The sequence below is a fragment of the Haematobia irritans genome, chromosome 1 (genome assembly GCF_050003625.1).
Source record: "Haematobia irritans isolate KBUSLIRL chromosome 1, ASM5000362v1, whole genome shotgun sequence".
Lineage (NCBI taxonomy): Eukaryota > Metazoa > Arthropoda > Insecta > Diptera > Muscidae > Haematobia > Haematobia irritans.
This window is the reverse complement of record NC_134397.1, coordinates 187,600,167-187,614,108: the sequence shown is the minus strand read 5'-3', so window position 1 is coordinate 187,614,108 and position 13,942 is coordinate 187,600,167. Positions and strand designations below refer to the sequence as shown.

Below are 13,942 nucleotides of genomic sequence, written 5' to 3'. Positions count from 1 at the left end.
GTCTTCCAAAGCTGGAATAGTTGCTGGCTTATTTCTGTAGACTTTAGACTTGACGTAGCCCCACAAAAAATAGTCTAAAGGCGTCAAATCGCATGATCTTGGTGGCCAACTTACCGGTCCATTTCTTGAGATGAATTGTTCTCCGAAGTTTTCCCTCAAAATGGCCATAGAATCGCGAGCTGTGTGGCATGTAGCGCCATCTTGTTGAAACCACATGTCAACCAAGTTCAGTTCTTCCATTTTTGGCAACAAAAAGTTTGTTAGCATCGAACGATAGCGATCGCCATTCACCGTAACGTTGCGTCCAACAGCATCTTTGAAAAAATACGGTCCAATGATTCCACCAGCGTACAAACCACACCAAACAGTGCATTTTTCGGGATGCATGGGCAGTTCTTGAACGGCTTCTGGTTGCTCTTCACTCCAAATGCGGCAATTTTGCTTATTTACGTAGCCATTCAACCAGAAATGAGCCTCATCGCTGAACAAAATTTGTCGATAAAAAAGCGGATTTTCTGCCAACTTTTCTAGGGCCCATTCACTGAAAATTCGACGTTGTGGCAGATCGTAAGTCTATTCATGATGAAATGTCAAAGCATACTGAGCATCTTTCTCTTTGACACCATGTCTGAAATCCCACGTGATCTGTCAAATACTAATGCATGAAAATCCTAACCTCAAAAGAATCACCCTTTATATATAGACCCCATATAAACCGATCTCCAGATTTGGCTTGCAAAGCCTCAAAGAGAAGCAAATTGCATCCGATCCGGCTGAAATTTGGTACATGGTATTGGTATATGGTCTCTAACAACCGTGCAAAAATTGGTCCACATCGGTCCATAATTATATATAGCCCCCATATAAACCGATCCCCAGATTTGGGTTGCGGAGCCTCAAAGAGAAGCAAATTTCATCCGATCCGCCTGAAATTTGGTACATGATATTGGTATATGGTCTCTAACAACCATGCAAAAATTGGTCCACATCGGTTCATAATTATGTATAGCCCCCATATAAACCGATCCCCAGATTTGGCTTGCGAAGTCTCCAAGAGAAGCAAATTTCATCCAATCCGGTTGTAATTTGGAACATGGTGTTAGTATATGATCTTTAACAACCGTGCCAGAATTGGTCCATATCGGTCCATAATTATATATAGCCCCCATATAAAACGTTATCCAGATTTTATCTCCGGAGCCTCTTGGAGGAGCAAAATTCAGTATATGGTCTCTAACAACCATACCAAAATTGGTCCAATCACACAAAAATTGGTCCATATCGGTTCATAATCATGGTTGCCACTAGAGCCAAAAATAATCTACCAAAATTTTATTTCTATAGAAAATTTTGTCAAAATTTTATTTCTATAGAAAATTTTGTCAAAATTTTATTTCTAGATAAAATTTTGTTAAATTTTTATTCGGTTCATAATAAAATTTTCATCATTGTCAAAATTTTATTTCTATAGAAAATTTTGTCAAAATTTTATTTCTATAGAAAATTTTGTTCAAATTTTATTCGGTTCATAATTATGGTTGCCACTCGAGCCAAAAATAGTCTACCAAGATTTTATTTCTATAGAAAATTTTGTCAAAAGTTTATTTCTATAGAAAATTTTGTTAAAATTTTATTTCCGTGGAAATGTTTGTCAAATTTTTCTTTCTATAGCAAATTTTGTCAAAATTTTTATTTCTATAGAAAATTTTGTGAAAATTTTATTTCTATTTTTTTTATTTTATTTCTGTAGAAAATTTTGTCAAAATTTTATGTCTCCTTTGTCAAACTGAATTATATACGTATACACGTATGGACTTACATACAATTTAGAAGATGGTGTTAGGAGGTTTTAAGATACCTTGCTATCGGCAAGCGTTACCGCAACTTAAGTAGTTCGATTCTGGATGGCAGTGTTTAGAAGAAGTTTCTACGCAATCCATGATGGAGGGTACATAAGCTTCGGCCTGGCCGAACTTACGGCCGTATATAGTTGTTTTTTCATTCAATTATGCCAGTAATTGATTTTTATTCTGCCTCATTTTTTCTGTGTAGGGTCATATAAGTGTATATCGGCCGAAAGATATATATCGGAGCTATATCTAAATCTGAACCGATTTCAACCAAATTCGGCACACATTACGACACTACTAATTGTACACATTGCGCAAAATTTAAATTAAATTCTGGCTTCTGGGCTATATTAGTAGATATCGGGCAAAAGATATATGATATATAAAACTGAACTGATTTCAAAATCAATAGGGTTCTATTCTGACCCAAAACAAACACTTGTGCCTAGACTTTAATCACAAAAATGTGTTCACAGACAGGCGGACGGGCGGACATGGCTAGGTCAATTCAGGGGCTGCCTCCGAGCAATATTGCCAAAGACACCATATGTCTATCTCGTCTTCTGCTGGGTGTTACAAACATATGTACTAACTTATAATACCCTGTTCCACAGTGTGGCGCAGGGTATAATAAATAACATTTAACTACAACCAAATATTTTTTTTTGCAATAAAAATAAGTTAAATTTAGCGATAGTTTAACTATGGATTTTTTTTAAGTGTGTCCGAGTAAATTCATAGGAAATGACCCATACAAAGAATAAAGTATTTTCCTTAAGAGCAAATAAAACCTCTATTGATAATGACCAGGCAATAAATATGAAAATCAAGGAAGGTAGATGTACAATAGTCGAATAATATTGAAAATAGCAAAATATATGAACCATTTGGTGCCAGTTTGGAATTTTCGACTTTTGCATCTCAACCACAAACTGTCACAATGTAGATTTTTCGAAACACACGATGAGGGATATATGAACTGCACGTCGCATAGATTGATATTTGTCAACCTTGCACACGAGGCCATCGAATAGATTTGTCCCGCCACATTCCGATAATATCTACCACCTACACATTCCTTTTTAGCAAGCCATAAACTTTGCGTTCGAATAGTTGCAATTAATTTTTTTGAAGTTTTTTGAAATTCGATATGTGCACAGATATTAAGATTTCAGGATTTCCAATAATTCAAACGATATGAGATGATTTTGATTTTTCATAACAATAAATGGCCATTAAATCTACGATCTGATTAAAATCTCATCGCTGTTAACAACATCGTTTGACTTGTGACTTGTGGACTAACTAGCCGGTATTATGACTTGTTTGTCTTCTTATCTCAGCATGGTCGGCAGACTAAAACAATTTTTTTGTTTGTTTTTGAATTCCATTAAAAATTCATTCATTTAACTCGATTTTCAAGCCGATACACGCCGACAACAACAATAACACCAGCAATATCATACACAGAAAAAAATTTCTGTAGTTAAACTAACGCTAAATTTAACTTATTTTTATTAGAAAAAAATTATTTGCTTGTAGTTAAATTTAATTATTTTTATCGAAATTTCCCACAGCTTAATGAAATCTTACTTTTTTAAAGTATGTCTCAAAAATTTTATCAATTTTACACACAAGTTCAATATGAACATAAGTTCAATACACATAAGTTCAATATGAACTAAAACAAATGAAAATTTTCGTACGATTCCCACAAATAGTAAGAATGAACTACTGTATGGTTAAAATGGTCATGATTTGGCCCCAAAGATTTTCTTCTTTACTTTTAGTTAATTTTTTTCTTCTATGAGATGATGTAATTTCGTGAACTCTAGTTAAAAAGTACAACAGGGCATTAAAATTTCCTGTTTTAACAACAATTTAGTTCAATTTTCATGCGTGGTAGTTCTCTCTTCCTATAAAACTGTTCACTTTTTTTTGGTGTAGACAGTCTACTACGTCAATTGAAGGGGAAGGGGCGGATGACTCTTATCTCCACCAATCGTCTCCAACTTAGCCAGACTGGTAGTGTTAAATTATGGAAATCGAAGCAAACGTGTTCTGACAAATTTTATTAAAAATTTAATTTTTTTAATGGCCATACATAATGGCTGAATGGCTGTTTTTTCCAGCCGCTTGATTATGATTTGCAAACGAAATGAAGAGAATTAATAGAAAAGAAGCGGGTGGAGTGACCTCTAAATTATATCACCGGAAGTGGTTGACCTAACGAAGTTGATATTTATGTTGAAATATCAACAAATGTCTGTCTGCCCACAAAAACAAGGAATATGCCAAACAAATCGTTGTTGGAACTTGACGAAAACTTTTTAGAAAAAAAAAATAACGAAACATTCTTACGGTGTTTGGTCTTAGTTTTTTTTTTTTTTTGGTATTTAGTTTAGATCCATAGTCATTGGTCTATGTGGTCTAATAATAATGGCTAAAGTAATAAAGTTGTTAGTTCATAGTTTTTATTTAGATATTGATTTGTTCTATTCTTTGTTTTTTTTTTTATTTTGTCTAAGGAACCAGATTTGAAAGTTTTATTTGAGTTGAGTTGCAAACAAAAAAAAAATCGATTTGTTCGAAATTTGCGAAGGTGACATATCTATCGGCAAAGTGTTTTAAATTTGTTTTTTATTTAATTAGTGCAAAACATTATTCAAATATTTTTTCCAGCCGTTATGTTTTTCTTAATTGTCATAGAGCTACACCAATAAAAGCAAAGCAATAATATCGGGAAGGCGACATAATGTTTCGCGTCTATGTCATTTAGAAACAGGTCAGAACGGCGCTAGGTTTGACTGGGTCGTCCATTATACAGATTCTACAGTGGATTTTTTTTTAAACTTATTTTTTAGTGACAAGTAAGGAAAATCTAAAGCTGGGTGGGGTCGACTATATTATACCCTGCACGATTCTGTAGCCCAACATTTTCGATACTACATGAAGTCTTCCAAATTTTTCAGAGAATACAGATTGGTTGTGATAACCACATGTTAATGCATAGACGCGCAACGTTAAATTCGCTAATAACCTGCGACTAAGAACAATGTTACCCAGCAAAAAAAATGTTTAGGTTGTTCTTAAGGCACAGATGTTCTTTATTTTAACTCTACAGGAAGTTCTCTTTTCGCTTGCCGAGCCTCTAAGAGAAGCACATTTCATCCGATCCGGCAGAAATTTTGTACATGGTGTTAGTATATGGTCTCTAACAACCATGCAAAAATTGGTCCACATCGGTCCATAATTATATATAGCCCATGTTTGGATTAAAATGAAAGACAACGACAAGTTATTTTGATGCTTCCACTTTAATGGTCGAAAACGTTCTTCTTGTACAAAGTAGACTTAACAACTCAAAGAGTACAAAAAAGCAATATTTCTTTGCTATGTTGAGAGATATAAAGTAATCGAATTCAAAGTAATCGTATTCATGTAATGTACTAAGGTGTGGTTACACTTAAAACTAGAATTTCAAAAATTATAAAAAACACGGGAATTCAAAGTGACTCAACATCCTGCCCCCATTGAAAGGACACTTTCAATAATCTTCTCCGATGGGTAATGGTGCTACTCTTTGGACTGATCGCCGAAATATGCCTTTAATAGTTCTCAGGTCCACCACCCTTACTTTGCCATCGCGCCCTGGTATTGCTTTTGTTACCCGAGCCAGCAACCAATGTTGAGGTGGAGTGTTGTCCTCGTGCACAATAACAAGGGTACCTTCTTTGATATTGGGGTAAGTCTTGTACCATTTCGATTTTTGCTGTAAATCAAGTATATAATCGCGAGACCATTGTTTCCAGAATTGCTGCTTCAAAAAAGTGATCAATTGGTAACGCTTCAAACAGTTTGTGTTGGTATATTGCTCAACATGTGTATCTGGCACCGATAAAAGCGATGAACCAATAAGCATGTGTGCCGGAGTAAGAGCTTCACCATCATTTGGATCGTCGGACCGAGCGGCCAATGGTCTCGAATTCAATATTGCCTCAACTTCGACTAAAACAGTTTGTAGCTCTTCCAAAGTTATGTTGGCCTGAGATATGTTTTTAACGAGAAGGGATTTTGTCGATTTCACGGCAGCCTCCCAGAGGCCACCGAAGTGTGGAGATCGTGGTGGAATGAACGAAAATTGAAATCCAGTCATAGCGCTGTATTTCTGTAGTGCTTCAATGTTTGCTGAATCTAAGTATCGTTTTCTAAAGTCTGTCAGTTTTGAATTAGCTCCCACAAAATTGGTTGCATTATCGCAGTAGAGCCGAATAGGTATTCCACGTCTGCCAATGAAGCGCTTTAGTGCCAACAGAAATGTATCAGTAGATAAATCCGACACCACTTCAATATGAACTGCCTTAGAGGCAAAACAAACGAAGATAGCCACGTAAGTTTTGTAAGGCGCTTTTCCCCTAATACGAAAAGTGGTGTAAAATGGGCCACAAAAATCTACTCCAGATACTAAAAAGGGCCGATGAGCATTTAGACGGTCAGCTGGCAGATCACCCATTATTTGTTGTTGCAGCTTCGGCTTGTATTTAAAGCAGTGGATGCAATTTCGAACAACTTTTCGTACTAAATCTCGTGCATTGACAATCCACACGTTTTGTCGAAGTATTCCAATGAGGCATTTTGCTCCCGCATGGTAGTGTTTTCTATGTAAATATTCCACGAAGAGTTTTGAAAAACGATGATCTTTAGGTAGCAGCGCTGGAAATTTTGCGTCGAATGGTAGTGGTGAGTTTGCTAGCCGCCCACCAACCCGAAGAATGTCTCTCTTTTGTTTGCGAAACTCTATCTCATGTATAAAAGGCGATAATTTTTGTAGATGTGGTTTCAAATCCAACTCACTCTTAATTCGCTCAATCTCTTCCCCGTATGTAGTCTGCTGTATGTGATGAACGACTGTCCAAAATGCTATTTGAAGTCCTTCTGCTGTTACATATGAATTCTTTTTCACTCTATCAATAAACCGATGAACGTAAACGATGACGTGTAAGATACGAAGATACGACGACGAACGAGTTATAATGCTCTCGATGATGGATTCTGTTGTTGTTGTTATTTTAAGAGCAGACTTTCTCATTTCTTTCGAAGGTAACTCAGTAAAAATTTTTGCACCACTAGGCCACTCTCTTTCAGGTCGTGATAGAAATTGTGGGCCAGTAAACCATATGGTTGATTCCAGTTCATTTGCAAGACAACCACGGGAAACGACGTCTGCTGGGTTTTCTTTGGATGAGACATGTTTCCAAGAGATGTTATGAGTCAGATTTTGTATCTCTGATACTCTATTGGCGACGAAGCATACAAATGACGATGAGTGTTTTGAGAGCCAGCTCAATACGATTTTCGAATCTGACCAAAAGAATACTCGATAATTGTATGTGTCAAATTTGTTTCGAATTTTCTCCCATGTTCTACTAAGAAGCAATGCTGCGCACAGCTCAAGTCTGGGGAGTGATTGCTGTACAACTGGAGCTACTTTGGACTTTGCAATTAGTAACGTCACTTTGAAATCGTTTTCCACAGGAGCTCGAATATAAATACAGCACCCATATGCTAACAGCGATGCGTCAGCAAAACCATGAATTTCAAATTGGTATTGAACTGATGTTAGCACAAAACGTGGAATCTCAATTTCGTTTATATGAGGAAGACTTTCTTGAATTTGTAGCCAACGATTTTCGATCGTTTCATCAACAGGCTTATCCCAATCGACATTTCTCTTCCAGATATCTTGAATTAGAATTTTCATCGACACAACGATTGGGCTCAATAAACCAAGAATGTCAAATATCCTCGACACACAACTCAATATGGATCGTTTTGTCACTATATGTGGTGTTTTAAGCTCAAATCGAAAACAAAAACGATCAGAATTTGATTTCCAGGACATCCCCAGAGTTTTTGAGATATAATCTTTATTCAATTGGCAAATTTGTCCCTCGTTTACAATACCCATACTATCACAATTTGAATTCCATTTTGATAATTCCAACCCAGCTGTTTTCAAAATATTGATTATTTGTTCTTTTTTAACTAAAAGTTCAGAAATAGTCTCCGCTCCAGTCAAGATGTCATCCACATAGACATCTTGTTTTAAAACGTGTGCGCCAATAGGGAATATTTCTTTGTAACTATCTGCGATGAAAGACAAACTTCTTACTGCAAGAAATGGCGCAGCCGAAGTCCCATAGGTGACAGTATTCAATTGATATAACTCAAGTGGCTGGTTGCTGTCACTTCTCCACAAAATAAATTGGAAACTACGATCACTTTCATCCACGAGAAACTGCCTATACATTTTACATATGTCCGCAGTCAAGGCGTATTTATTTAATCGGAAACCAAGAACTGTTATTATCAAGTCTTGTTGAATGATAGGTCCCACCATTAAAACTTCGTTAAGTGAAATATTCGTTGATGTACGCGACGAGGCATCGAAAACGACTCTGAGCTTTGTTGTGGTGCTCTCAGGCCGAAGAACAGAATGATGGGGTATGACATAATGTGGTCTATCAATATTATCCCATGATACCTTTGTCATATGACCAAGCCGAGAGTATTCATTCATGAAATCAACATACAAATTTTTTAACGATTCGTCTCTCAAAAATCTTTTTTCCAAATATGTAAATCGACGTTGGGCTATTTCTAACGATGCTCCCAATTTACTAACAGTCTCTTTGAATGGTAGTCGAACTTTTACTCTGTTAAATTCATCGAAGACTGTTGTATTAACATAATGAGCTTCACAGCGCTCTTCTTCCTCTGTCATTGACGAGTCGTGTGGCTGACACTCTTCAACCTCCCAAAATCGTTTTAAGAGAGTATTTAGCTCATCGTATTTAGTAATGACGTTGCACGTGATCACTTTCGAGGGGACATGTGTATCGATTGTACCAGCTACAATCCATCCTAAAACAGTATTTGTTAAAACGGGGAGCCCCTCACCAAGCACAATTTTTCCTTCAATGAGTAAATCAAAAAAGACTTCTGAGCCAATCAAAACCTCAATACGTTGTGGCACGAAAAAATGGGGATCGGCAAATTCGACACCTTCTGGTATACACCATTGCGAAATGTTTATTCGATTTGATGGCTGTGGAGACGATATGGATTTGATAACCAGAAAGCGAGAGGTGAATTCATAGCTTGATGAACGAGACTTTACATTTGCAGTAACAGAGTGCTTAATTTTGGTTCTGATTTCTGAAACACCCTCAATTTCTTGCATAGTGTTAGTTTTAGGCAAACGAAGACGATCGGCTGTTTCTTGAGTGATCAAATTTATTTCGGAACAAGAATCGAGTAAAGCACGAACTGGCTGAAAGATTCCTAAACCATCTTTCATCAAAACAACAGCAGTCGGCAAAATGCTTTGGCGAAAACTACGATTTACTAATGCTACTTTTCTCGTAATGTGTGTCGATGGAACTTGGCTTGATGTGCAAGGAGTTGGCGGTGGGGTCGATTTGTTTGTCGATGAAGTAGAAGAAGATGGAGTGAACGAAGGCACGTTTGACGATAATCGATGACTAGCTGGATGCGAAGAAACATTTTGGTCTGTGTTGTTAGACGAGAAAGGATTATGTAGCGAAGAATGATGAGAAACACGACATTCACGGCATTTTGTTTTCGATGTGCATTTGGCAACTCTATGTCCTTTTCGTAAGCAATTAATGCATAGAGAAGCTGATTTAACAAAATCAAATCTACGAGCCACTGGTAGTGCTAAATATGTAGAGCAGCTACTAATTCCATGATCTTTGCTTTGACAATACTCACACAAAGCGTTTGAGGTCATAAGGGAAGTCCCTGGACGCCTATCTTTATATCGAGGTTGCTTGTCACGGTCATGAATTTGAGGGACTGTGGAGCATGACGTTTCTAAAAACTGACAACGTCTACTCAAAATGTTATAGCAATCATCCCACGAAGGCAGTGATTTTAAATCTCGTTTTTCGTTGTAAGCGTTCTTCGATTCTTGGTCTATCTTCGATAAAACTATGTGGATCAACATAGCGTTGACCACATCTACTTCCGAGCCTATTGATAACAAAGATGAACGAATAGCGGAAACATTGTCCAGTATGAACCGCAGACTTGGTGCATTTGGTCTTGTTATCGCATTAATTGAAAATAATGAATTTATCGTATCGATGAAAATCAATGACTTGTTTCCATATCTCTCATTTAAGCGATCAACTGCCTTTTGATAATTTTCCTCACTAACAGGAAACGCATCTACTACGGCTAGTGCTTGTCCTGACAAACAATTTAACAAATAATTGAATTTGTCAATGGTAGGAATGCTTGCCTCTTCGTGAACCAATGTTTTATATGTACTCATGAATCGAGCAAATTCCGAATATTTCCCATCAAATTTGGGTAATTTCAATTGTGGTAATCGAGAATGATGTGATAAACTTTGAGCACTTGTGTTTAAAATACTTTGCTCAATGGTGCTTGAACGACGATGAGTATTCAACCGCCTTAGTATGACAGCTTTTGCAGAAACAAAAGTGTCTTCGATGTCAGACCTTGCATTGTCTGTTGGGCACATTTTCTCTATTTGCGATTGAATGTGGCTTATCTGCTTGAAATAAGATTCTAGAATTTGTAATCTACATTCAAGAATCGTATTATCCAATGAATCACCATCTTTTTCTATTTTTGTTTTTAACATTCCAATATTTCGTTTCATTGAGCTTCTCTGGGACTTCAACATTGTTAATTCCTGGTTGGGCTCATCTTTTTGTTTTTCGTCGTTACCCATTTTCGTAATGTTAACTATGTGTTGCAATGTTCAATAAATGTTATGAATTGACAGCAAATGTTTCCTTACAATAACTCTGTTAACAGTAATTGATGTACATATGTTTAGAAATAGGAAATTTTGTATGTAAACCTTGATATATTCGTTTGTTTACATTACAAAGATCGATTGTGACATACAAAAAGATTTGCTGCGATGTTAACGACAAATAATTTATAAAACGAAGGGGGAATAATGAAGCTTTAGGTGAGAGTGCTTCCAACGAAAGACAGGTAAAAGGAATCCAAATTGAGTGAGAATGAACGAAACGATAGATTGAGTGATATTCGAAGAGACAATGAGCGAGAGTGATGTGGAGAGTAAGTGAGCGCGAGATAATCGAAGAGTGTTGTTGAGATAAATTCAAACGATGACAATTATATACTGAAGAAAACGGTATTCGTCGGTATGTATATTCGATATATGTACAAATATATGTTTTATATCCAACGATGATGGTTGAGACAAATAAAACTCAAGATGTACTTACAATGCGACGACTATGTCTGTAGGCTAATGATTATGCCAATCAGTAATGTTTTTTGTTGTACCTTACGCTGCTGCTAAATTCTAATGCTGCTACGATATGAGATGATGAATGCAGAAAGATGAGACGATGGTTTCGGGGGGTATGGTGGCTAGCACAGCGCATCCAACGATGTATTCAATGATGATGTAACTCCTCCTGCTTCCAGCTGTAAAGCGAAGCGTCGGCATATGATCACAAAAAAACGATGGTAAAAAATCCCTTGCTTCCAGCTGTATAAGCGAAGCGTCGGCTTTGTTTCTCGATGAAATTTAGATTTTTTTTATAACAATTAACATCAAATGATGATATTGCTTTTTTGCAAATTATACTGTTATATTTCAAAGAACCCAAAAATATTTGTCATATAATTGGGTCCTGTCACGGTCGCCAAATTATGTTTGGATTAAAATGAAAGACAACGACAAGTTATTTTGATGCTTCCACTTTAATGGTCGAAAACGTTCTTCTTGTACAAAGTAGACTTAACAACTCAAAGAGTACAAAAAAGCAATATTTCTTTGCTATGTTGAGAGATATAAAGTAATCGAATTCAAAGTAATCGTATTCATGTAATGTACTAAGGTGTGGTTACACTTAAAACTAGAATTTCAAAAATTATAAAAAACACGGGAATTCAAAGTGACTCAACAGCCCACATATAAACCGATCCCCAGATTTGACCTCCGGATCCCATTGGAAGAGCAAAATTCACCCGATCCGGTTGAAATGTGGTACGTGATGTTAGTATATGGTCTCTAGCAACCATTCAAAAATTGGTCCATACCGGTCTTAATTATATATAACCCCAACTTAAACCGATTCCCAGATTTGACCTCCGATGCTCATCCGATCCGGTTCAAATTTGGTACGTGGTGAAATTTGGTACATTGCGGGCGGGTATATGGGCGCTAACAACCATGCCAAAATTGGTTCATATCTGTCTATAGTTATTAGAGTGACCGCAACTTATATGGGGCAAAAAAAAAATGTCGGAATCTTGTTCGCCTTAACCCCATAAAACGAATCCCCTTTCCAGATAATGGGATAGCCAAAAATTTGAGCCCCATTAAACGACGTTAACACGTGCCGCTCGTCGCTGAGTCAAACCGAGTTACGCCAGATTTTAGCTTCGAAAACGCGACCTGGTGCCACTAGGAGCATTCGCCTTAACCCCACAAAACGAATCTCCTTTCCAGATATTGGGATATCCAAAGTTTGAGCCCGATTAAACGACGTTAACACGTGCCGCTCGTCGCTCAAAATTAAAAAAAAACGAATTTTTTGGCCAAAAAGTTGACGTATTGAGCCATAACTCGAGAACGGTAAATAATAAAAACACGCACGATATCACAAACGATAGCTTATTTTGTCCTTAAAAATTTATGTTATGAACAAAATTCGTTTTGTGGGGTTAAGGCGAACAAGATTCCGAATTTTTTTTTTGTCCCATATAAGTTGCGGTCACTCTAATAGTTATATATCCCGATCCCCATCTATATCCCGATCCAATAATAGTTATATATAGCCGATCCCCAAAAATAATCTACCACAATTTTATTTCCATAGAAAATTTTCTCAAAATTTTATTACTATAGAAAATTTTGTCAACATTTTATTTTAATTTTATCAAACTGAATTATATACGCATTTAGTCACACTTTTTTTTTTTGTTTAATGCATACCCCGTATGGAATAACTTACAATTGAGAAGACGGTGTTAAGAAATTTGAAGATACCTTGCCATTGGCAAGTGTTACCGCAACCCAAGTAATTCGATTGTGGATGATAGTCCTTAGTACAAGTTTCTAAAGGGTGATACGGTCAAAATTTGGTCAAGGGAAAACGCGTGTAAATCGGTGAAATCGTTTATTTAAAAAATCAAATTAAATTTCTTTTTCAAGTTCAATTAGTATAAAATTCAGGAAAAATATTCAGTTAGGCTTTCGCTTTTCCAAATCCGAATTGCCGGGCCTCACGCTTGACACCTGCCATCAGATTTTGTACAGCCATCTTGTCCACCTTCTTCGCCGCAGAAAGCCAGTTTGCCTTGAACTGCTGCTCGTCCTTAGCAGTTTTTTTGGTCTTCTTTAGGTTCCGCTTGACAATAGCCCAGTATTTCTCAATTGGGCGGAGCTCTGGCGTGTTGGGAGGGTTCTTGTCCTTGGGAACCACCTGCACGTTGTTGGCGGCGTACCACTCCATGGCCTTTTTACCGTAATGGCAAGATGCCAAATCCGGCCAAAACAGTACGGAACAACCGTGTTTCTTCAGGAAAGGCAGCAGACGTTTATTCAAACACTCTTTCGCGTAAATTTCTTGGTTGACAGTCCCGGAGGCTATGAAAATGCTGCTTTTCAAGCCACAGGTACAGATGGCTTGCCAAACCAGATATTTCTTTGCGAACTTTTACAGTTTTATGTGCTTCAAAATATCTGCTACCTTTCCCCTTTCTTTTGCCGTATAAAACTCCTGTCCCGGAAGCTGCTTGTAGTCGGCTTTGACGTAGGTTTCGTCGTCCATTACCACGCAGTCAAACTTCGTCAGCATCGTCGTGTACAGCCTCCGGGATCGCGCTTTGGCCGTCGTATTTTGTTTATCATCACGATTTGGAGTCACTACCTTCTTGTAAGTCGATAGTCCGGCTCGTTTTTCGGCTCGATGCACGGTTGTAGACGATACACCCAGCTTATTTGCGGCATCTCGGAGAGAGAGGTTAGGGTTTCGCTTGAAACTACCGGC

The 13,942-nt window shown here is 37.2% G+C and overlaps 1 protein-coding gene across 1 annotated transcript; it reads right to left on the bottom strand.

The window, feature by feature from the left end:
• Window positions 1–5,397: 5,397 nt before the first annotated feature.
• LOC142233707 (uncharacterized) lies at window positions 5,398–10,635 on the bottom strand. The gene has a single exon (XM_075304713.1). It carries the CDS (start codon window positions 10,633–10,635, stop codon window positions 5,398–5,400), a length of 5,238 nt encoding a protein of 1,745 aa, XP_075160828.1.
• Window positions 10,636–13,942: the final 3,307 nt, after the last annotated feature.

Excerpts from the sequence above, each read along its gene's own strand:
- LOC142233707 (XM_075304713.1), bottom strand. The coding sequence starts at position 10,635 with ATGGGTAACGACGAAAAACAAAAAGATGAGCCCAACCAGGAATTAACA.